The sequence below is a fragment of the Crocodylus siamensis genome, chromosome 3, assembly GCF_052110815.1.
Source record: "Crocodylus siamensis isolate JL-2025a chromosome 3, ASM5211081v1, whole genome shotgun sequence".
NCBI lineage: Eukaryota > Metazoa > Chordata > Crocodylia > Crocodylidae > Crocodylus > Crocodylus siamensis.
Window position 1 is genome coordinate 245,242,069 of NC_143397.1, and position 24,857 is coordinate 245,266,925.

At 46.1% G+C, this 24,857-nt stretch overlaps 1 protein-coding gene across 2 annotated transcripts in view; it reads right to left on the reverse strand.

The window, feature by feature from the left end:
- The window catches only part of ADCY8 (adenylate cyclase 8), a 200,468-nt gene that overhangs the window by 103,620 nt on the left and 71,991 nt on the right, over window positions 1-24,857 (reverse strand). For both annotated transcript variants that reach the window (XM_090040660.1, XM_090040659.1), the window contains exons 3-4: window positions 9,834-9,964; window positions 5,165-5,276 (exon numbers count right to left, since the gene is read on the reverse strand). In XM_090040660.1, the coding sequence (XP_089896786.1) occupies window positions 5,165-5,276; window positions 9,834-9,964 (243 nt within the window). The remainder of the gene's footprint in view (window positions 1-5,164; window positions 5,277-9,833; window positions 9,965-24,857) is intronic.

The window sequence follows — 24,857 nt, forward strand, 5'->3', positions numbered from 1 at the left end:
CGGACCAGCCTGTACTAACAATATGGATAATACGGAATTTGTTAATAATAACAGTTATATGCATCTATGCAGCCCAAATGTCTTAGTATAATTGAGACTTAAGCCTTCCAAAAAAGGTTACACAGAAGGTGCTGCTTCTGAATTTCATGGAGAAGAGATGGGCTAAGCAAGAGACAGGACGAGCTGGGTAAATTAACCAGAACTCTTGTTACAAAATTACAAGAACAACTTGCACGTTAATACCAGGTGATTTATGGTTGTAAGTCTGTAAGAGGGTACAGTGGATCAAAGTGCTAGTTGAGACCATTATGATTTTACTTGGGTATAAGTAATAGTTCATAAAGGTGTGGATTAAAATTTAAGGAACCACACAGGAAAAATTGTGAGCTGTCTGAAACTTTTTGTAAGGGATCTCCTTCAGTTTGAGGGTATTTTGTCGAGGCAATCTGACTGAAAAGTATATTGCAAAGAGTCTGGACAATAGGGTCTCTTTTACATAGCAGTAAGATCAATAAAGTGTGTTTCAATGGATTAAAAACTTGCTAACTGATAGGTCTCAAAAACAGGAGTTGATACAAAACCTTAGTCAAACAGGGCTGTTCCAGGTCAGGGTCTGCAGGGATCAGTTCTAGGTCTAACGCCATCCTATATTTCTATTATTGATCTGAAAGTAAATATCAAAATGTTGCTAATAAAACTAGCGGTCCACACGATGGGCCAAATGGTAAGTAACAAAGCAGATAGGGCATTTGTCATGTGGTCAGCAGAGCCCATTCAAGCAAGAAGTGTTTCAGTACAGCTACCCGCAGGGTCACAGTGCAGTGCAGGGTAATAATGTCTGCATGGCACCATGAAGGGCTAACTAGCACTGTCATTTAGCAGCCTGCCTGAAGCTGTAAGCATAACCTAGACTGCTTTTGGTTCAGGTTGCAGCCTGCCTTGACCGCAGAAGTGTGCTTCCAGGCACCATGCAATACACAGTGGACAGAATCCTTTTTCACTTTTCTCCACACCGAAGGGTGTGTGGCCCTGGAAGCTGGACAGCCCTGCTCTAGCTGATACTTTTCCTCCTGGCTCTACACAGCACCTTCTCTTGGCTGCTCAGGGCCAGCGGTGGTCTGGTAGTTCAAAGCATCATGTTGGGAAGTTGGAAAATTGCAGGTTCAATTTTGTGTGGGTGTGACCTTGGTGAGACTTGGAACCTGGGCTTTCTGCTTTCTAGGCAAGCGCCACATGCTCCAGTTATTCAGAGGATACTCTGAATACTGGAGTATACTCAGCTATTCAGGCTAACATGCAGGAAGGCCCTCATCCTCTGAATAACACCTGCCAGCTGCGGGGTTTTGCCAGGGAGAATTTTGTAACTTGTACATACCCAGTGGATGCATCTGCAGAGCCGCATACCTGCTAGGAGCCTCCTAGCATGCTCACTCATTTGCCATTTATGTGTTCACTAAACACTTAAGGGCATTTAAACATGTGCTCTGGGAGGGGTGTGGGGGGCGGCACTTTAATGAGAGCGCCTCTGAGAGTCACTCTAATTAAAGTGCCTTGAGCATCATGTGTATTAGCATCCCCATGCTGAAAATGGTGGCAGGGGTGCTTTAACTAAAGCTTGAAGAACATTGGACACTGATACACGTGGTGCTGAAGTCTGCTGGAGCATGGTAATTACCATCCTCCAGCAGACTCAATTAATCGATTAATTGAATCTGCTCCAACACGCTGTAATTACACCATGGCAGAGCAGCCCTGATGTACATGTATAGGCATCCTATGCGTCCATGCTGCATAGGTAACAGAATTGCAAATTGTGCCGAAGTGCCAAAAAAACCACCGTGACGGCTGAAAACCTCCCATGTGAGTGCACAGAGCGAAGCAGAATTCTGCCCCATGCATTTATTAAGCAGATATGACAAAAAGGATAGAAGTGTCGGACTAGACTAATAACTGAACTTAAGCTCCCTGTGTCATTGCGGTAAAAAAAAAAAGGGGGTTAACGTTCTCTGTGCGTGTACTCATCTAAACAGCTCAATGCTGAGTACGAATAGGGAAATGCTTTCACTTCTGGAGATCCATGCTGGAACACAGCATCTCCTGCTAGTGTCTACAATTTAATAAGAGAGTTTGAAAACCTAGTTGGAGGCATGGGGAGGCACAGAAATGATTTGAAGCCTAAAGAAGAAGCCTCACAACAGGAAACTTGAGAGAGATCAGTCTGGTTACTTTGTCAGCAACAGAATTGAGCAGTGAATGTATTACAGTGTATAAGTACACAAAGAGGGAAACGTTCTGGGTACTAAAGAGCTGCTTATTTTGGTAGAGAAAGGCATAGCAAGAGTTGGTCGCTGGGAGTTAATGCCATGCACGTTCAAGTTAAACAGAGGGCACACATTTTTAACAGCGATGGCAGACCAGACTCCTAAGGACGGTAGTGGTTTAGGAGGGCTAAATTGCCTTGCTGAGCGGCTGCCCCATGCTAATCAGCTCATGTGCAGTGCTACACAGTTATTCTGCATCCAGTCTAGGAGGCAGCCTGTGCAGAGCAGTACAGTGCGTTTGAAGGGGCTGCTGCTAACCAGGGTACGTTTGCCATGCAGGCATGGTCTGAAAGCATTGAACTAGTTTGTGTTTTATAGCAGCTGTTTCTCATGCATGCCAAAGAGGTCCACGACACTACATTGATAGAATTGACAGGAGAATTTGGCTTATGGGTTTTAGAATAGAGAATCTGTTTATTGGTTTATATTTTTCCATATTTTTATCTGTTTTACTGCAGCTCTTGCATACAACATGTAGGAAAAAGATGCTCTGGTAAAAGAGGTGCTTGTCCCAAATTTAGGGCATGCCCCCCTGTTGCCTCAGCGATTTAGGGGCATATGTCTTAAGGGAAGTTGTGTGGACTTGAATCACCTAGGACTGGTCTATAGGTAGAGTTATTTTGGAGTAGCTCTTCCTGATTATACCTGATTATTCCCTCTCTGGCTGCTCATATTTGGAAGAAATGTGTTGTGTTTTAAGCCATCTTGGAAACCTACAAAGGGAACATGAGTAGTAGGCACATGCCTCCATATTTTATAAAAACGACTTATCCAACAGACATGGTGCAAATGTGCTAATAGTTTGGCGTTGAAAAGACATCTTTATTCTAAAGAGTAGAGAGGTGACAATCTTTTCTACTACAAAATATTGGCAAACCAAGGCAATGTCAAAATGATTGGTGGAGTTATAAAGGCTAACTAGTATTGAAAGACCTGGTTACATAAGTCACAGCTAAGAGGTGACTCTCAGAGAATATAACAGTCTACAGGTGTCTGAAAGTTATAAACACTGAGGTCAGAATGGGATCACTTAGGCTGGTACAGAGACATAGTGCTAGGGATGATTTCTTGACAAAAGAGGGCTAATGTGAATCCTGTGGGCTTAGCCCAGGGTCCTGTGGGCTAGCCCAGGGTCTCCAACTGACTGCCACAGAAGGTGGCCCAGGAAAATATGTGACCCCACCATTAACGGTACATAATGCTACCTAGCATTAACGGAAGCATACAGATCCAGGAAATAAATTGTGATGCTTATTTTCAGAGGTGAGCATACTTTTCTCTCAAATAGGCAGTTCTTCCTTTCCCATCCTATAGGGTATTTAGGGTACAGGACTAGGAGCGATGGCCTCAAGCTGCAGTAGAGGAAATGTAGGTTGGATATTAGGAAACACTTTCTGACTATGAGGGTGATCAGTCGTGCATTGGAATAGACCACCTAGAGAAGTTGTAGACTCTCCAACCCTGGACATTTTCAAGAGTAGGTCAGAAAGACACTTGGCTGGGAGGATACTGCCTTGAGCAGGGGGTTTGACTAGATGATGCCACAAAGTCCCTTCCACCCCTAATTCCTTTCTCTACAAAGCAGAAGTGGGAGGAAAGAAGTCCATGTCATACATGCATGTAGAGACAGTCCCTGGCATACTTGACCAATGTGAAATTAAATAATAGCACGAAAACTTATTTTTTGAGAAGCGTTTGTATGATACAGAACAGTTAGTCTAGCCTAAGACACTTCCCCACCCAGACTGAATTCATATGTATGTTGGGTGACTGAGATCAGGTTGTGATATGACCAGGAAGAAGTGGTGAAGACACATCAAATCTAACTCCTTTCACTTGCCTCGCTTGTTAACACAAGCCAAAAGTGGACAAAACGGCAGAGTGAATCTTTTTTGTTGTTATTTGCATACCAGTTACTGTACGATGATCTCAATTCACTAGCCAAGATGCTTGTGTACCAATAATGAACCAAAACAAAGCATGTTGCCATTCCAAATGGCAAGGGTTGGCTCTGAAATACATTCAGCAGTTGCTGAGTAGAGGCTTGCTTTTCTTGACCTTAATGTGCAAGCATAGAAGCTATGCTGAGGATTGTACCAGTGACAGCAGATACACACTGGTCCCCTGAACAGGCATAATGCCCAGAGAAATAAAAGGACCATATTAAAAAAAGGTTTTAAGACAGATCAGTATTAGTGATGCAACTAGACCAGCGCACCATAGCAAGAATAGTCCCCAAAAGGTCTATAATGGGCTAAATTTTGCCACTCTTACATTGGCTGGCACCTTCCTCAAGGACACCTATTTCTGAACTAAAGGCAGACCAGAAGCTCGATGTCTCATGTCAGATGACACCCGTGCCATTATTGTCCATGGGGCCATGTGTGAAGTTAGTTATAATCCAATATGAAAAAGGTTCTGGAAATCTGGATTTAACCCAACACACTGACTACAACGCTGGGCAAAGCTAAATAATTCAAATAAATCTTCTAAACTTTGGCCAGCACTTTGAAGCAAACTCAAAATAAATCTTGGAGATTTTCAGTGTTTTGCCTTTTATTTTACAACAAGGTCCACAGAAGAAGTAAAAATCTGGTTAGACCTCTGCTGTCACCTTAAGTTTGCAAACATGAGAGGGTCCAGTGAACATCTGAACTTCTGATTGGCTCACAGAACCAAATTCTAAATACCTATCTCTTTTCAGCTTCATCCTTAGCAGCCATGTCAAATCACAGAGGAAAGTATCCAGATAAATTATGCTTTAAGCGTTCATAGGAGAAACTGAGCCTCCCACAAATGCAAATGGAACATCACACCCCTCAGAAGAACCACATTTAACTCACATGCGCTAGTCGATCAAATCTGGCAAAGAGTTCATTCAGCATCCGGACCAGCTCCTGCGCTGACAAGGTCGTGGAGAGGTTGGTGAACCCTTTAACATCTGCAAAAAGAATGCTAAACAAAGAAGGGGAAATAATTATTAAAATTTCAGTCCATTTCCACTGGTAATCAGCATGATAAATGCAAGCAGTAATCCTGCGCGTTGTGATTACTTTGGGCTCTGCTTCTGCTTAGGTAAAAGAGTGAGAGGCAAACAGCTAATGTCTGGATGCCTGGCTGAGGTGTGATTTCAGGAGAAGGAAAGGATGCAGTATTTCACATACAAGGGGGAGCGTTTTACAGTTTTCTGGTCCTTACTACAGCCCTGACTCAATGGAACATTTACATTACAAAGGAACATGTTACAGAACTAGCATTAACGGAAGCATACGGTACTAATGAAAAGTACTCAAAATGATTATTTCATAAAAAAGACATGTTTTGTTCTTCCAAAGGCCATTTCATCTGGGGATCATAAATCACTTAGAGAGCATCAGCTAAGTCCCACAGTTTAGCATGCTTATTCTCATGTTCTTGGTGAGAAGACTGACAGGCAAGGTGAAGCTAACGCGATGAGCAGGAATCCGCGATTTCTGTTCCCTGCGCTAACATGGGAAAAAACTGGATTCTCCCTTTTAACCAAAAAAACAGGATTTTTCATTTTAACAGAGAAACGCATGGGTTTTCCACTTTTGCAGAGAGCTCTCTGCAGGCTGGCAGAATCCCAGCCTGCATGGGGCTGGGGGGAGCGGACAAGGGTAGTCAGACAGTGGACACCATGTGCCTGTGCGTGCTTACACATGGACATGGCCACTAAGCAGCCTGGAGAACAGCTCCTGCAGGTAAGCTTGCGGGCAAGGGGAGAGGAGAGTGAGGCCCCTGGAGGGATGGAGTTCGGCAGGGCTGGGACGGGGGCTGCTGCCCAGCTGGGGCAGTGCGTGGGGCTTGGGACTAGGTTGTGAGGCTGCAGGGCCCAAGCAGAGTCAATGGGGTCACAGATGGCTTGTCCGGGGGAGCTGGCTCCCCACTACTGTGCATACGGCCAGAGGGGACATAGGGGAGCACATGCCCCCCAGATTTATGCGTGGGGTGGAGGCAGGCTGCCTGCTTCAGGCTCACACTTCCACCCTGCCGCCCTCCCCTGGGGCTTCCGCAGCCTGGCAGGTGGGACCCAGCACGGTAGGGCAGAGTGGACCTGGGTGGGGAAGCTCCTTGCTGCTGCAAGCCCTGTGCCACCCTGGCTGCAGTGGGAGCAGAGGCATGGAGTTGTACCCTCACTGCTGCCAGGTAGGCAGGGGGTGCCTCAGCCTGGCAGTGTGGAGCTCCCTAGTGGTGGTATGAGCCCCCGTGGGGGAGGGGGAGCCAGGCTCTGCTCCCCTCTCTGCCACAAAAGCATGCCACCTTGCATGGGTGGGAGCCAGGGCTCAGGCACTGCTGCAGGGAGTAGGGGGCTGCGGACCCAGGTCCCTGGCCCTGTAGCCCTGGCAGCCGGGGGGCCCCTCTGGCAGGACTTGGGGGGGGGGATGTAAGGGGTACCAGCAAAACCCAGGGGGCTGTGGATGGGGAATGAGTAAGCGTTACTGGCAGTACTGTGGGTGGGGAGTGAGAGGCCTGGACCTTTGTCCTGGTGAGTGAAGGAGCTAGTGGGGAACTCTGATTTTTCATGATAAAAAACCCAAAATCAAATACCAAAGTGGATAGGTATATAGAATTAATTTTATTATAGTGATCGAGGCACTGGTAGCTTCCAAACAGCTTTGAAACTGGAATAAAGTACAAAATGCCTCTGGATAATTCAGATGTACAAAAAACCAGAACTCTTGGTTCCAAAATGATACCTTTTATTAGACCAACTAGATCCAGTTGGTCTAATAAAAGGTACCATTTTGGAACCAAGAGTTCTAGTTTTTTTTATGTCCTATTGTCTCAGACCAACACAGCTACCAAGTACACCTCAGGATAATTCATGACTTCCTTAGGTGTAAAAGCTAGCCAAGAAACTGGATGAAGGTTACTAAGAAGCTACCTATCTAAAGCTGGATTTTCTCCAATAGGTTTTCCCAATTATACCTCACCGAAAAAAGACATTAAGAAGTGACAGAGGAATGATGAGTAGAAATGAATCTAGAAACAGCTATTGAAATAAAAAAAATGTTTTAAAAAAGCAATATCTACCTGCCCTGTTGTTCTGATACTTCTGGTAAGTATTCCAAAGAGTAAACCCACTATAGGCCTATTTTTTCTGGTGATGAGCACCTGCATTCCTCATTGACTTAATTAGGGATTGTTGATGCTTGGCATCTATGTAAACCAGGGCCTAGAATAGCCTTGAATAACTTCGATTAGCCTGTGCAGGAAAAGGCCAATGTCTGCTGCTTGAAAGCACACAGAATTCATTCTAAAGGAATCACCACTTGCAAGTGGGAGATACGTGAAATACTTTCACACTTCGTCTCTAAACCTACAACCCTTTACAATTAATGTTCCAAAGAGGAAGGGGGTGTTGTTTTAGTCCCAGGAAGGTAACCTTCATTTGAATTCTCCTACAATAATAACTACTTTATGAGTGGATAGCAAAAAGGCAGTAAACTGAATTTGTCTTTAGCACTGCATTTATAAACCTTTATAAAGGTTCCTGGTACCTCCAGCCAGAATCAATAAAATAATATGTCTGGACTGCAGCAAGGGCACAGAAATGGCAGAAAATTGATCTGCACTTTATAGAAGCTGAACGCCTTGTTTATTGAACTGACCCTTCCAGAGTTATATATGGGCTTTCTTTTCAAGTTATGATACAGGGCTTTCTCTTTTAAGCCTTGTACCTTAATAAGGAAATGCTTATTTTTCCACTGCCTGTCTGCTGGTAGATTGATTACCTTTCCTGTGGTGGTTGGGACTCACAGGAGGCTTATGGGCTAACCCTGAGATGGTGAGGTAAGGTGAATCCAAGAGCAGGGTAGGTTTTGTAACTTCTTGGGAGTTAAATCTAAACACTGCTGGACACATCGGTACTATTTAATAGGTGCATCTACATGTGAAAGGGATGCACATGAAGAAACTCTGGCACATATCATGCCAAAATTTACTGCTCCCAGGTGCTGTGTCTTCACATGCGCCTGGGAGAGCAGCACGTTCAGCCAGGGCAGTGCAGCCCTGGCCGGCATGGTGTCCGGGGTGGGCCGCCTGCCAGCCCGGAGCTGCTCTGCCCCAATTCAACATGTTGCAAATGGGCTGGCTGGGATATGAGGTTGCTACAGTGTGGGGCTAGACAGCAGTGTAGCACCCTCATGCCCCACCCAGCCTCAGTCAACACCTACACATGCATGGAAGTGGAATAAATAACTCTGCTGTAAGATAGTACTTGTGGCAGCCAGTATTATCCTACGATGGATTTATTTTACTCTGGTCTAATAGCTTTGTACATGTCAACAGTGATGCTTTACTGCAGAGCTTATTAGGCAACTCCACAATAACCATCTCATTTAGATGCCCCCAGTGGTACTACTTAATGATTGCCATCACTGGCAACTCCACAAAAGCTGTCCCTACACTCCCTGATTAGAAATATTGTGATCATAGGCTTCATAAATGTCATAGACACTAGGTCTGATAAGGACCTTGGAAGATCATCGAGTCCAGCCCCCTGCCTGAGGGGCAGGAAGTCAGCTGGGTTCAAAGGATCCCAGCAAGATAAATGTATTTTCACTGGACACTGACAAGGAAAAGAGAAAATAGTCATGTTGGTTATATCAGTGGTCTCCAAAGTGGGGTACACGCACCCCAGGGGGTGCACAAGGCAATCCATTGGGGTGCAGGTACAAAATACTAGAACTTCTATTTATATTTCTATTTATACATATATTGGGGGTGCGTGCTCAAAATTTTTTTACTGATAGGGGTGCGCAATCAAAAAAGTTTGGAGACCACTGGGCAATAGGATCACTGTAAACAAGGGCAATCAGGATGAGATCAGGATAACCATGCAGCAGCCTTATATTTTTGCTAAGGTCCCACAGTTTTAATCTGATTGGTAAGGCCACAGACTAGCCATCATTTCCATTTCAAGAGTGAACAAAAGGAAAGTCTACACGTGCTCCATGCCATTGACAAGACTTATTTCCTCAGTTCTGGCCCTGGAGCACATGGACCAGAAGCAGGGGTCTATTTCTGGCGGCAGTCGCAAGAGTGGCTAAGGACCGGCTTAGACATACCCAAAGGAGAGAAAGGGCATGATGAACTCCCAGAGAAAGGGCATGATGAAAGGGCATGATGAACTCCCAGGGAGGGCATGATGAACTCCCCACCCACTTGCTGAGAGAGGTTGCCATTCCCTATGTTGAGAAGCTGATTCTGTAGGAGATCAGTTAGAACGCTAATGCCATTTATTAATAAACCCACCAACACTTCCTTTTGTTGCATCACTCACTTGTAAGGGCTGTTGCAGTAGAACAGGCATCAAGTTATTTTCTAAATCAGAGAATGCTTTGAAGTGTTCACCTTTTCCAACCCTCAAAATACAGCTTCATTGATTAATGAACTGGTCAAGAAGCAGTAACAGCTCCCCCCACCCCCAATAACTGATAGAGAATACAAGTTAAAATATTCAAAATTAATCCTAAGTGTCCCACTCACCTCACATTCTCATAGCGGTGAATATAGATCTTATGGAACTGATGCTGCAAGTGCTCGTCTTCTACATTGGTCATATCATTAATCATTTCTAGTACTACAAATCGAGGTAATACTGAGAGCACCAGGCGTTCCTGAAAGAAAGCAGAGGGGATAGGTCTATCAGATTAAGTTTGCATGAATCCTTCAAGAAAAATATCTGACAGAACTTTGCATTTGAGACACGGTCATTCCCCATATGGTCCAACAGTAGTGTTGCGAGATTAGATTCCCAACATTTCTTTCTTTTGATTATCTGCAATTGTACAAAGAAAACTCATATGTGCAATATTCATAAATTTAGTGGCAGAGAGTCATAGAAAAACAGGGCTGGAAAGGACCTTGGGAGGACATTGAGTTGAACCTCCTATTCAAGAACAGATTACCCCCTGTCGAAACCATCCAGGCCCAGTGTTTCTCTTACCTATTACCAAATACACAGAAAGGCCTCAATCCAGTTCACAGAGAATGGGACAACTCGTAAGTGTAAGGAGAATGGGTTTTTGCCAAAATTAGACCTGATAGCAGTAGTTAAATATAAAATCTTATAGAATAAAATGCCTACTTGTGTCATTTTGTGGGGGGTGGTTCTGAGTTGCAGTAAATCATACACAAGCTTCAACAGAACAACAATGATTTGCATAGGAGCCTCTGACTTTAACTATAAATCACAGCACATTCAGCCTAAAGTCTGCTCTTAGGGTGCCTGCAGAAGCCTTGTATTGTCAGCAAATGTTCTTCCTCTTTAAAACCCACCAGTTTTGCCCAACTTGGACTCCGAAGTCTTCATTAAAGTTGACAGAGAATTTGATTAATCTGCCTGGTTATGAATTGATAGCATTTACTACACACTTACCCAAAGTTAGCAGGCTTATATCTGCTGCAAAGGAAAAGGGAAAACAGGGTTTTTTTAACACTCTTACAGCACATTTAAAAAGATGCAGGGATCTATGAAACCGTAAGGGGAAGCACAGGAACACTGCAGGATGTGAGCTGACTTGGGCTCCTATGGGGTCAGTGCAGCTCCTCACCGTCTCCAGCATCTTCCTTGACAGATCCTATCCCACCGTACCTTTAAAAAAGAACCTAGCAGAGGTCTAGCTGATTAACCAGCTTTTGCTTCACAGCAGTGTTTTTGAAAATACATGCCTGTGACTCCCCCCGCCCCCCATCCCAGGAACCTTCCTCAAGTATGCATGAATACGGATTGGATAATGACTGCCTAATTGGCAGTATTGCAGAGAAGGACTGGGGAGTCATGGTGGACCATAAGCAGAATATGAACCAACAGTGTACTCTTGTTGCAAAAAAATACAAGAGCATCCTGGGCTGCTTTAACGGGAGTGTCACTTGCAAATCAAAAGAAGTGATTGTGCCTCTCCTCTTAGCACTGGTGAGGCCCCACCTGGAGTCCAGGACAGATTGAAAAGAGTCTAGCTGAGAGCAACAAAAATGATTAGATGCCTGGGAAGTATGACTTACGAGGAAAGTCTGCAAAAGCTAGGGTTATTTAGTCTGGAGAAGAAAAGATTAAGGGAAGATTTGATAACAGTCTTCAAATACCTGAAGTATAGAGCGTATGGAGACAACCTTCTCTCTGTGGCTATAGGGCAGAGGCAGGCAAAATACAGCCCATGGGCTGTATCTAGCCTGCCAGGCACTTTCATCCTGCTGGCAGTGCCTGCCCACCAATGAATCGTACCCTGCCCAGTCGTTCCACCCACAAAGGTGGGAGCGAGGCGCCCACATGTACACCTGCCTCCAACATACCCTATTGAACTTGCTCCCATTCTCGTGGGTGGAAGGGCTCAGCTGGGCCAGCAGCAGCTTCCTAGTGGGGTTGCTGCTGCACCTGCTGCAGGCTTCCCTGGCACCCTGCTAGCACTGGGCAGGGAAGTGGCGCAGGTCAGGGCCATGCTGCAACCAGGCAGGAGCGTGCAGCATGGGGCTAAGGCTGGCAGCACTGCAGAGCCTGTGTCCAGGGGGACAGTGGCAGTGCGCAGTTCGGCTGGGCAGGGAGTGGGTGTGAGGGAGGGTGGGGGGCCTGGGGACTCCCCCATGCTCCCCTCATGGCACCCAGCCCTAGCACCAAGTGGTGGCAGCAGCAAGTAGGGGTGCTCCAGGCACTCTTGCTGCGTTGGCACCTGGCTCTGGCCAGCGCTGCAGATCTCTGCCAAGAGCACAGCTCCCTGATGGGCCAGCTGTATTGCTGGCATTCCCTGCACTCGCCAGGCACTGAAGGGAAGTCGCATGCACTGGAGCTGGCTGGGGCTGGCAGCCGGCTCCAATGTATGAGGCTTCCCTCCAGTGCCACACCAGTGTGGGGAGCACCAGGGAGACAGACGGCCTGGTGGTGGGGCTGCGCTCCTCGCTGCGATGTGCAGTGCTGGCCAGAGCCAGGCACCACTGCCCCAAACTCCCCCCATGGCGGGCACTGTGGGGAAGGTCCCCACCCCACTCCCACTCTCCTTCACACCCCACAAATGCCACATACCCACACCCTACCGCCACAACCCTCCACATACACCCAGCCCTCCAACATATCCTATGCCCCACCTTACACATACACCACCATACACTCACTCCTCCCACACACACACCCCACCACACATACACACACACACCACACCCCCACAATACACAAGACTAAGAGTTTATTTCTGAGTTATTATGCAATCTACTCTATATACAGTACACAAACATAGATCATGACAAAATATTTTTTGTAATAAAACTAAAATATGTTATAGTAGGTGTTTGACTTTTATTGTATGGTTGTTTTTTTTTTTTTCTGGTTCTATGAGGGCAACCCCCCCCTCCCAAAAGGAGCATTTCTGGGGGCAAGGGGAGGGACTTTTGGTGGCAAAGGTCAGGGGCTAGGGACAGGATGTCCGGTCCCAAGATGGGTGGGGCAATTGTCAAGGGGAGGGGCTACCCATGCAGCCCTTGAGGACTCACCAAAACTCATTACGCAGCTCTCCAGCCGAAATCATTGCCCAGCCCTGCTGTAGGGGAAAGGGGTAGGAGCAATGGCTTCAAGGTGCAGGAGAAATAATTGAGGTTGGACACTAGGAGGGCCTTTCTGACTATGAGGGTGGTAAAGCACTGGAACAGGCTGCCTGAAGATGTTGTGGAAACTTCACCCCCAGAAATTTTCAAGAGAAGATGAAACAGACACTTGGCCAGGATGGTTTAGTCAGGGATAATCCTGCCTCGAGCAGCAGGTTGGACTAGATGATCTCATGAGGTCCCTTCCAGCCATGCTTTCCTATGAGCCTATAAATCACAACAGTTGGCACCTTCCTACATCAGCCACCCTCATGCTGCCCCCAACTTCAGCTTCTGTTGCTTCCCCCACCTCCACTTGCTGCCAGTGAGGAGAACTGGTGGCAACTGGTGGCGAGGTGATTCAGCAGTGGTGGGAAGTGACAGCTGAAGAAAGGAAGCACGAGAGTGCCCAACTTTAATACAGTGGGGCATAAACCCTACCAGGTTTGGGAAATGCTACTTCAAAGGATCATAAAGGCATGAGCTGAAAAGGAAGATACCAATTCTTTAGGCTGCATGTTGGCAAACTGCAGCGGATGACTGTGGAATGAGATGAACTGAGATGAGGCTTGGGAATCTCAGTGTGATGTTGCAATCAGACAGCTGTTGGAGGTGGTAATGAGGTGGAAGATGGCATTCAGCATGCCCATCTGTGGAATAACCACAGAGTAAACTGACACAGGGCAGTTTTTCAGTTTTTAAACAGTTTGCAATGGCTGCCTGGCTATGTAGCCGGAAATTATTTAGGGCCAGATTATACTACAGAAAACTGCTTGCAGGGGGATTGCCAAAACTGACTCCCCAAAGTGAGGCATCTGCTTCGACAGCACCATTCCTACCAACTTAGATACAGAGGAAGGGTATCTGTGGGACTGGCATGGGGCAATGAGGAGGCCAGTGAGAGTATGGATCCACACTGAACAGGGAAGGATGTGCACATGCTTTCTTTTCATCAGCTCTGTGGTGAATGCTTTCTCCCAATGGGAATCCTGGGTAACTGCAGGAAGACAGAGTCCCATTCCCAGACTAGTCAGTCAAGAAGTTAAATGCCCCTCTTAAACTGGAAGTTATAGGGCTTCTAAATGAGAGCAATATTTGACTCAGGATGTTTATGCTCTCTTAAAACCTTGGAGCCTTATGCATTTGGATACATAGGCTTCTTTTTCAATGTGTACATTGGCTTTCCTTTGAAAGTCGGTTGTGTTACAGTGAGCACCTGAGGTTGTAGCAAGAAGGAAGAACATGCCACTGGTTCAGGCTCTGGCCAGCCTGGGTCCAATTTTTGCCTTGCCATATACTCCTGGTGAGAGCCTAAGTTACATATGCTTTCTGTGCCTCTGATTTCCATCAGGGTAATAAGCACCTTCCTATCTTAACAAGGGCGTTGTGAAGCACTCAGATATTATGATAAAGCTACTAGGGGGCCCATATTTTAGACAGATGCTAGCATCTCTACATGCAACAATTAAAAAAAACAACATTAAGGAAAACATACATCTCACGCTCACTTTTTGTGAATTCTCAGAGACTTGCTAGTTAGTTAGTAAACAGTTCTCAGCTACAGTAAAAACATGTAGCATGTTTGAGACAGCAGCTTCAGATGAGGTAGGTTATATGTTCTATAACTCACATTATTACTATATTATTGTATGCCTGCCAGAATGAATGTGAACAAATAAGCTCAGCTCTAAGCCTGGCCTGCATACAGTTCTAACTCAAATAAGATCAGAGTCCAGTGCCTCTTCTTCCATTTGGTCTCCATTCAAGTCAGCTTCTATCAGGCTTAGTTAAACTTCCTGAAACAAGAAACTTTGAGGGCATAGTGAGTGACAAACCAGCAAGAGGAGACAGTGCTATGTAGCTGATAATACCTGCCAGTGATCTGACAGACATCCTGACTGGCCACCTCCCCATCACCTTGGTGAAAGGAAATAGGAAACTCTGATCCATATGGAGGTGGAAGTCTACAGTTGTGAATCCTCCTCTCACATTGCAAAGGGACAAGCCTACAAAAATAGGCTAGAATCAGTTCGAGCACCCAGCTTCACACCACACCTACGTAGTGACAGCTCCAGTGAGCCAGCCATTGTCAACACCATGTCTTATGGCCTTTTGCGATGGCCCATGTGGGTTCATCAGCTGATCAAGTCAACAACAGTAAGGAAAACAAAAATGTTCTCGGTATTTTAATTCCTTCAACACAAGTTAACAATCTGTTGCCATTGTCATGCATTCTCTGACTGCTAACACACACTACTACGTACGTCTATATAATAAAGACACCTTTCTAACTAAATTCTACACCTTTCATGCAGCCCTATGCTAAGTTCCACTAATGATACTTGCTTTCTATTTCAAATATCTTTTCATTATAAAATGATGCATTTTATTTTCTACCTTATCCTAACAGAAGGACACTAGGAATATAAATGCTAAGGGAAATGAAAAGAAAGAAATCAAACAGAAGCACAGTTTATTAACGAATTACTTATTAAAGCTATGAAAAGAACAAACAAAAAAAATGACATTTCCTCATAAACACATGGCCGAAGAAAGAGCATATATTTTCTGTCATGCCAAGAAGCATTGATAAGGTTTGTTTGAGGAAGTGATCACACAATGGATCCAAAACATGTATTTAAAATAAAAGATGATTTACTTGACACATGTTCAGGAAACCAAGAAAAATGAGCCCAGCACATCTGATACCTTAAGCTTCATGCTACTTATTAAGATAAATGATATTTTCTTTGCGACAGGTAAAAAATCTGGCAATGATCCATATAAACAGAGAGGCTAATTAGTATGCCTCCATTGTAGTTCACAGCTATTAATGCCCTAACACATGCCGAGATCTTGTCAAGGTCCCAGCGTGATTCTTCTATGCAGCACACATTCTGGGAGCAGTGTGCTGCACTGAATGCCATGCAAGGGACAAACATTTTAACACAGAAACAATACTGCTGCATATAGAAAGTAGGCAAAATATTCCAGAAGCCAATAGTTTAAATGCTGTGCCCGTGAACATCTCTCTCAGCTGTGCTGAGCTCACATTGAGGGGTAGAAGCCAACTTGGTTTCTAGTCGCTTTTAGGCCTTCACTCAAGAAGATGGGCAGGGGGTGCTGATCCAGTTCACTTTGGCAAGCAAGAACAGCCAAGGACTGTTCTAATTCATACTCAGTATGGATTGCTTCTCAGAGATCGACGGCATGCAAAGTGTATTATGTCCATTCTTTTTTTTCCTTCAGCTGATCTTGACATGATCCCCATGCTAGGGCTTTATTTTTCCTGGGAATATGGTGCTGTGCCTTCAATACAGCTTTAAGATCTCTTTGCACCAACCCAGAAGTGTAAGGAAATCCTCAGAGGTCCAAGGTTCTGACTGTCTGAACATAGTTTCCTTCATATAAAGACACCAGTGTGCTTTCCAAACATCACTTTCCAGAGTTCCTCTGTGAATACTTATAACAAGGATAATTTTTTCAGTTTTAATGGGGAGGAAACAGAGGCACAGAAGAATTATATAGTTGTTCAAAAGTTATGTGCAGCATACCAGTGACAGATCCAGGAACAGAAGACTCTTGAATCTTCCTGCATTTCCCTGTAATCTGCCACTAAAACAACTCTCCCCATTATTATTATAAGAGAAGTAGTGAAAGTTTATTTTCCTTCTTTCTAATCACATTTCTACTCAGTCTTCCCTTTGGAGCACTTTCAGACTCTGAGAGATATACATCAAATGAGTTTTCAGGCTGTTCTTGCTTCAGGAAAAGTCCTAAGAGTAAAATGTCCTGAGTAGGAGCTAAGGGAATTGTGCATCAGTTAGCACTGTTACATTCCCTGTTAGTAGAGGACCTGATGATGAACTAGAGACAATGCAAAGAAGAGCTACCATAAAGTTAGGAAATTTGGACAGATTCAGGGTATATTTGCTCAAGGGAAAACAAGTCCTAGCCTGGGCATAACAACTTACTCCAGCATAAAGTGGTTGAACCCAGACGTGCAGGCACGTGTGGTTTGTGGTGCCTACGGACTCTCGGAGAAGCTTCCCTCTCCATTGCCAACTCACATCAAACTTTGCCCTTCTTCTCCCACCCACATCCCCAATATCAGGAGCTAGCCATCAGTGGTAGTGGATGATAGTACAAGGAACAATGGTCTCAAGTTGCAGCAAGGGAAGTTTAGGTTGATATTGGGAAAAACTCTCTCACTAGGAGGGTGGTGAAGTGCTAGACCAAGTTACCCAGAGAGGCGGTAGGATCTCCATCCTTGGAGGTTTTTAAGGCCTGACTTGACAAATCCTTGGCTGGGATGATCTAGCTGGTGATAGTCCTGCTTTGAGCAGGGCGTTGAACTAGATGACCTCCTGAGGCCCAGCCCTAATTTTTTATGATTCTATGAATATCTGTGACTTCCAGAAGAATGCAGAATGCAGATGAGAGTCTAGAGCAGGGGTCAGCAACCCCCGGCACGTGTGCTGAGCACGGCACGCAAGGCCGTTTTGCTTGGCACACCACCGCCAGCCCGGGTACTAAGCAGCTGCTGCCAGCCATGAAGCCCAGGCTGCTCCCAGCAGGCAGCTGGGAGGCTGCAAGGCCTGCTGCAAGCAGACCAGGCTTCACGGGCCGGCTGCAGCCGGGAGGCTGCAAACACCTGCTCCGGGCTCCGGCATGTTGACAATCCAGCACCTTCAAAGGTAGACACTGTGATTTTTTTGGCACTCTGCCCAAAAAGGGTTGCCTACCCCTGCTCTGAAGGAATGAATTCACACTTGCAATCTTTATTTTAAACCCAGGTTTACCATGACCAGCAAACCGTAATCAAAAGTAGATAATGAATATCATGTAGGCTTACTTAACATAAGCTGCTAGATCAACAGAATAAGGAAAGGTGCATTCAGAATAATATTCTTAACTTTTCCAAAGTGCATTAGCCAATTTTACAATTTGAAAACAAAAAAAAATCATTTTTGAAAGAAAAGTAATTATTTTCACTCTAAATTTAATTGTCAAAATACCATTATGCAAAAAGGGAATAATCACCTTCCATTATGATTAGGGGCTCTGAACTGAAATTCCCACACTCCTACTTATTGCACAATGGATGGTCTATTTGCAGCACTTCTTTGTACTGCATTATGAAGACAATAGTAAGTAATTAACAGAAAATGTTAGGAAAAGCAATATCTAATGTGTTCAGATTTTGGGGGTTATGAGGTTGTCTGTTAGTTTTTATTACTTCCTGCTGCAATATACGATTATGAGATACATCAGCTCTCCTTTATTTGGATTCTGCCAGTAACCATTTCCCTTTATTCTGTACTTGGCTTCATGTTACATTTCAGTACTTGGTATTTTTCAAGAAAAACGAGGCTAAGTCACATGGGTGTTTTCAGACCGTCTTGTTAAACTTTCTCTTTGGATACTTGCTTTGGGAATCTGGAAGTTTACGGCCTTTTTCAAAGCACCTAGTGTTTGCCAGAGGCATGCCGGGTAATCTTTTATTTTTGCATCTCTGTGGCTGTTTCAAAAGAAAAGGCTCTATAGAAAAGGCTATTGTTTCTCCTACATTTTTTTTCCATCTAGGGAAACTTTTTATCCAATAGTTTCCTAGGTAATGGACAACAGAACAGCATGAAGTAGTAAATGATACTGGAGGAGGGCATTACAAGGACTTTTCCACCCTGTTTTCTCTTTATTTTGGAGAGGATAAAAAAGAACAGCTTATAGGTTCAAATAGTTAGCGCTCAGTTATGAAACCCTGACAGAACTTGATGTTTAGCATTATATCTTCAACGTGCTTCAAAGAAGGTATTTTTCATTTCGTTATAGAGCAACATAGTCTCCCAGAGCTTGCTCACAGGTCTCCTGTTTGTAACTGGGGTGTGGATAACCCTGTAACTAGAAGTCTCCTTCTACAACTGGGGACTCCTATTTGCTTAATATTTGTCCATTTTATACCGGAGATTTCATTTTGACCACCTACACACACTGATCTCACCTGGTAACACGATAGGAAACGGAGTGCAGAACCCCCTGCTGTTGAAGGAGATCTTTGCTAACATCTGTGCGGTGTGCTTTTAAATAAAGAATGCTACTTCTTTGTATGCTAAAGTGACAGGTAATCAATACATAGATTCATTGATGTTAGGGGCTGGAAGGGACCTCTATCAGATCCAGCCCCCCTGTGCCTGGGCAGCAAAGACTGCTGGGGTCAGATGACCCCAGCAAGGTGAGCGTCCAGAGGTTTTTTGAAGATACCCAGAGTAGGTGCTTGCACCACGTCTGGGGGGAGTCTATTCCAGAACCTAGATACTCAAGTTGTAAAGAAGTTTTTTCTTATGTCTAATTCAAAGTGGCTGTCTAGCAATTTATGACTGTTAGTCCTAGTCTTCCCCTGGGAAGCCCCGGTGAACAGATGTTCTCCCAGTCCCTGGTATGTGCCCCTTATATACTTTTAGGCTGCCACCAAGTCCCCTCTGAGTCTTCTCTTCCCCAGGCTGAACAGACCCATGTCTCTCAGGCTCTCATCATGTCGGCTGCTCTCCACACCTCTAACCGTACGCATAGCTCTCCTTTGGGCTCTCTTGAGCTTCTCCACATCCTTCCTGAAGTGCGGTGCCCAGCACTGGATGCAGTACTCCAGCTGTGGCCTAACCAAGGCTGAGTAGAGCAGGAGGATGACATCCTTAGTCGTGTTTGAGATGCATTGGTAGATGCATGCCGGTGTTTTGTTTTGCTGCAATAATGATTGTAGGTAATGTGTGCTCAGTGTGACTTTCTCCCTCTTTAGAGATGGACTGCATAGTGATTTGTGAGTTGACTACAGCCTTTCAATTAACATGCTGGGGCCTTTCAGATCCTGCATTTAGATCCAGAAGTCCCAGACTGGAGCTCCAGATGGGCTTCTATCTTTAAGACGCTCCTGTTTGGAGTGTGTATAGCCAACCCAGAACCTCCAGACCTAAAAACATGGCCCTAAATTAAAAAAAATCAGTTTTCTTTTCTTGAAGGCGGTAAAGCATGTGTAAACCTCTCTGATGTTCAGATACTAGAGGGGTACAAAGTGACACAGCGTACAAAGCATGGGCTATACAGTGCATTTACACCCATACTGGTTTACTGAGGTGAAATGTGTTTGCTATTACTTGCTTTCCAGAACTGCCACAGTCCATTCAAGATATTTACTGTTTTGCAAGACAAAGTTGACATACATGTTCTGATTATGTTTATGCATTGCTATCAATTCTTGCAATCAATTCTTATTTAAGTCTTTATTTGATTGTTTTAGAGGAGAAAAGAAACTAGAAAAGTATGTGGGTGACAATGGAAGAAATCCCTCAAGCAGAAATACATATGTAATGTTGTCTTCTGACATATTAGCCTCCTGACACTATAGCTGTGGCTTAATAAAACTCATTTGTCCAAAAAAAATATAGAGTCCCAGTCCAAAACTGATCTTCCAGACTCCATAGCATTTAAAATTCCTCTTTTGGCACAGAAAGCTAGTATATTGTATTCTAATCATGCATTTGATTTTCTCTGCCTGGGGGCAGGAGCTGTCTGGTACAAATTCAATGAATATTCTAAACTGAAAGATCCTTTCTGAATTTTATCTCTTACAATAATCCTTGACCTTGCTTCAAACTGGCTGTCACTGAATTCTTGTGTAATTACCCTGCATTATTTGTATTCTCTATTCATTTAGACTTTTCTTTTTTTTTCATTTTATTTTCTTTACTGTTTCAAATAATCACTACATTTGAATGGTCTGTCTGATCCTTAAATAGTATCATTTGCTGCAGCATAAAATAAAGTTTGGGTACTGTTTATTCTGCAGCCGGCGCCTTCTAATTTCTTACGGCGTCAGATATCAGCTTCCAAATCTATGAGCCGCTGTCTGGGATTATCGTTCGATGTGCAGATCCTATCTGCCCTGTCTGGACATGTTCTGCAGCCTGAGATTACAGGACTGTATACAGAGGTGAGAAAGACTGGATAGGTGCTACAGCCCAATCCGTCTGAAAAAACGGATGTTTTCCAGTGTTCAGGAATCCTCCCTTTTGTACATGTCCAGCTGTTTTCTCCAATCTTAAATGTCACAAACTACAAGGCTTTTGAAACTGTGCATGGGAGGTTTTCCTCAGGCTGACAGATTTTCCTGACAGGTGATATAGACAGAAAGACAAAAAGATAGATAGTAGGGCTGTAAGAAGCTTTGGTCCCTGATTCGATTCGGCGAAGATTCAGCCCCATTTGGTGGCTGAATCTCTGAATCCAAATCGAATCAGAGGACTGTTTAATCCCTATAATCACTCTGAATTGAATCAGAACCCTCCAAATCGATTCGGAAAGATTCGGAGATTCGGACATAGACACAGCTTTAAATGTTTTTTCTACATACCTCTAGGTAGCAGGGGCTCGTGAATGCTGTGAGGCTGGGGCGGATGGAGGAGGAGTGCGTGGGGGGGGGTGGGGGGGGCAGTGTGCTCAGCAGTAGACCCAGAAGTGGACCAGAAGCACTTCTGGTACACTTCCAGGTCCACCAGAGCGCATGCGGGACCCCCCGCGCCTCCCTGTTTCGGCGACTGGGGTTTCTCCTGGGTCTGGTGGGGGATGCTCCATGTGCCCCAGCTTCTCAGTGTTCACAAATCACACCTGCTACCACAAGGTATGTAGAAAAAACATTTAAAGCTGTGTTTATGTCTGAATCATGCACCCGAGACTGGCATCTGTGGGCAGTTGCTGCTCGCCACCGCTCCCCCCCTTGCCTCCAACACCTCCATGGCTGTCTGTGGGTGGTCCCCATTCGGCCCACCCTTGCTGCCGATGTCACTGCAGCTGCCTGCAGGCAATCCCTGCTTACCGCCGCCACGCCACCACCAACACTGCCGTTCTCGCCTGCAGATGGTCACCGTGCCCGCCCCCCAGTCTCAGGAGGCATGAGTCATTCATAGTTTCATAGTTTCATAGTAGCTAGAGTCGGAAGGGACCTAGGTAGATCATCTAGTCCGACCCCCTGCCTTGGCAGGAAAGAGCACCGGGGTCAGATGATCCCGGCAAGGTGCTCATCTAACTTCCTTTTAAAAATCCCCAGGCTAGGAGCCTGCACCACTTCCCCTGGAAGCCGGTTCCAGGCCCTAGCCGCCCTGACTGTGAAGTAGCGCCTCCTAATATCTAATCTAAACTTACCCTCCGCCAGCTTGTGACCGTTATTCCTGGTCACTCCTGGCAGCGCATGGGGGAACAGGGACTCCCCCAATACCTGCTGATCCCCCCTGACCAGTTTGTAGCAGGCCACAAGGTCCCCCCTTAACCTTCTCTTGTGGAGGCTAAACAGGTTCAGGTCCCGTAGCCTCTCCTCATAAGGCCTGCCCTGCTGACCCCTGATCATACGAGTGGCCCTCCTCTGAACTCTTTCCATATCGTCCACGTCCCTCTTGAAGTGTGGCGCCCAGAACTGGACGCAGTACTCCAGCTGCGGCCTGACCAGCGCCGCATAGAGGGGGAGGATCACCTCCCTGGACCTGCTCGAGATGCATCTGTGGATGCATGACAGGGTACGGTTGGCCTTCTTGACTGCCTCCCCACACTGCCGGCCCATGTTCATCGTGGAGTCAATGACGACTCCAAGATCCTTTTCGGTCTCCGTGCTGGCAAGAGGGGAGTTCCCCAACCTGTAAGTGTGGTGCCGGTTCTTCCTCCCCATGTGCAACACCTTGCACTTATCAGTGTTAAACCCCATCCTATTCTCATCCGCCCACCGTTGCAACCTGTCAAGGTCAGCTTGTAGCCTATTGCATCCTTCTAGTGCACCCACATCCCCCCACATCTTAGTGTCATCAGCAAACTTGAACAGGGTGCTTTCTACCCCCTCATCCAAGTCACTGATGAAGATGTTGAACAGTGCGGGCCCGAGGACTGAGCCCTGCGGAACCCCACTGCCCACGTCCTTCCAGGTCGAGAAGAACCCATCCACTACCACCCTCTGGGTGCGGCCCTCCAACCAGTTGGCAACCCATTTGACTGTGTGGGCATCGACACCACAGTCTCCCAGCTTTTTGATGAGGACAGGGTGAGAGACAGTGTCGAAAGCCTTCCGGAAGTCCAGAAAGACTACATCCACAGCAACCCCTGCGTCTAATGATTTGGTGACCTGATCGTAAAAGGCCACCAGGTTGGTCTGACAAGACCTGCCACTGATGAACCCATGTTGGTTGCCCCTGAGCATGCATTCCCCCGCAAGGCCCTCCTGGATGTGTGCCAGGATAATTTTTTCAAAGAGCTTACCCGGGATTGAGGTAAGACTAACTGGCCTGTAATTTCCCGGGTCCTCTTTTTTTCCCTTTTTGAAGATAGGGACCACATTGGCCCTCTTCCAGTCCTCCGGCACCTCACCAGAGCACCACGAGTGCTCATAGAGCCGCGCCAGGGGTCCCGCAATGACCTCGGCCAGTTCCTGTAGAACCCTAGGGTGAAGATCGTCCGGACCAGCGGACTTGAACACGTCCAGCCTCTCCAGAAGTACCCTAACTAACTCCTCACTAACCCCTGGCCCAGGCGTGTCTCTCCCGGGGCCCGAGGGGGGCCCAGCAGGGAGGTGGCTGAACTGGTCCCTACTTAGGAAGACAGAGGCAAAGAAATCGTTAAATATGTTAGCTTTGTCTTCTGGCATGACGACTAAGTTGCCCATCGTGTCCTGCAGGGGCCCCACATTACCCGGGACCCTCTTTTTACCCCCTATGTATTTGAAGAAGGACTTCTTATTGTCCTTAATCCGGGAAGCTAGTCCTATCTCCAACTCTGCCTTGGCCCTCCTGACTGCCCCCCTACATCCTCGGGCGACTGTAACATAGTCCTTCTTGGTGATGACCCCATCTCTCCATTGGGTGTATGCCTCCCTTTTAGCAAGGAGACATTCCCGGATGCTCTTAGTGAGCCATGGGGGTTTATGTGCCCTCCTGCTCCCTTTGACCCTTGTTGGGATTACCTCCCTTTGGGCATGGAGGATCGTCTCCTTAAGGAGCAACCACTCACCTTCGACATCTGATTCCCTTCCCCTCTGGGTCCTCAGCGCTTCCCCAATGATCCTCCTTAGCTTGTTGAAGTCAGCCCTCCTAAAGTCTAGGGCTGTTGCCTTGCTGCAGCCCTTTGCCACCTTACGCTGGATGGTGAATTCCAGCAAGCGATGATCACTGTCTCCCAGGTGGCCCATCACCCGCAGCTCCCTCACCAGGTCATCACCCGTGGCCAGCACCAGGTCCAACAAGGCGTCTCCCCTGGTGGGACTGTGCACCTCCTGGGTTAGATGGAGGTCCTGCACTCTGGCTAAGAACCGACGTGAGCGATCAGACTTGGCTGACTGCTCCTCCCAGCAGATGTCTGGGAACTTCAGGTCCCCCATGATGACCACATCATGCGCTCCAGTATGCTATCCTGATCTCACACACCCAGATCCAGCCGTGTGCTGGAGTGATCTGATGCACAAGGCCCATTATCCAACTCCTGGGGCTCCCACAAGGGGCTGGAAACTTGGCAGCAGGGATGCAGCAATTGAAATTGCCAATGTTTTCCTGCCACCAAATTTCCAGACCCTTGGGAAGCCCCATGGGCTCGATGATACAGCTCTGCAGGCTGGATCTGACTAGCCGGCTGAGATTTGAGCACCCCTGATCTAGTCTGATCTCACATCTGTCGCAGCCCGTTTCATTTTACGTAGTAAGCACTGTGTTGAACTGAATCTGGTGGGTAAGACTAATGCAGTTCACAGTGTACATGAGACACTGACTATGCAGTAGCTTTTTGCTACTCGCAGTAGCTCATTGCAGTAGTGTCGCATGACAGGAAGCACGATGCGACGCTACTGCGCAGTAGTAACAAACTACTGTGCAGTTGGTGTCACCTAAAAGCTGAAGGCAATGCTGCATTTAGCACCTGCAT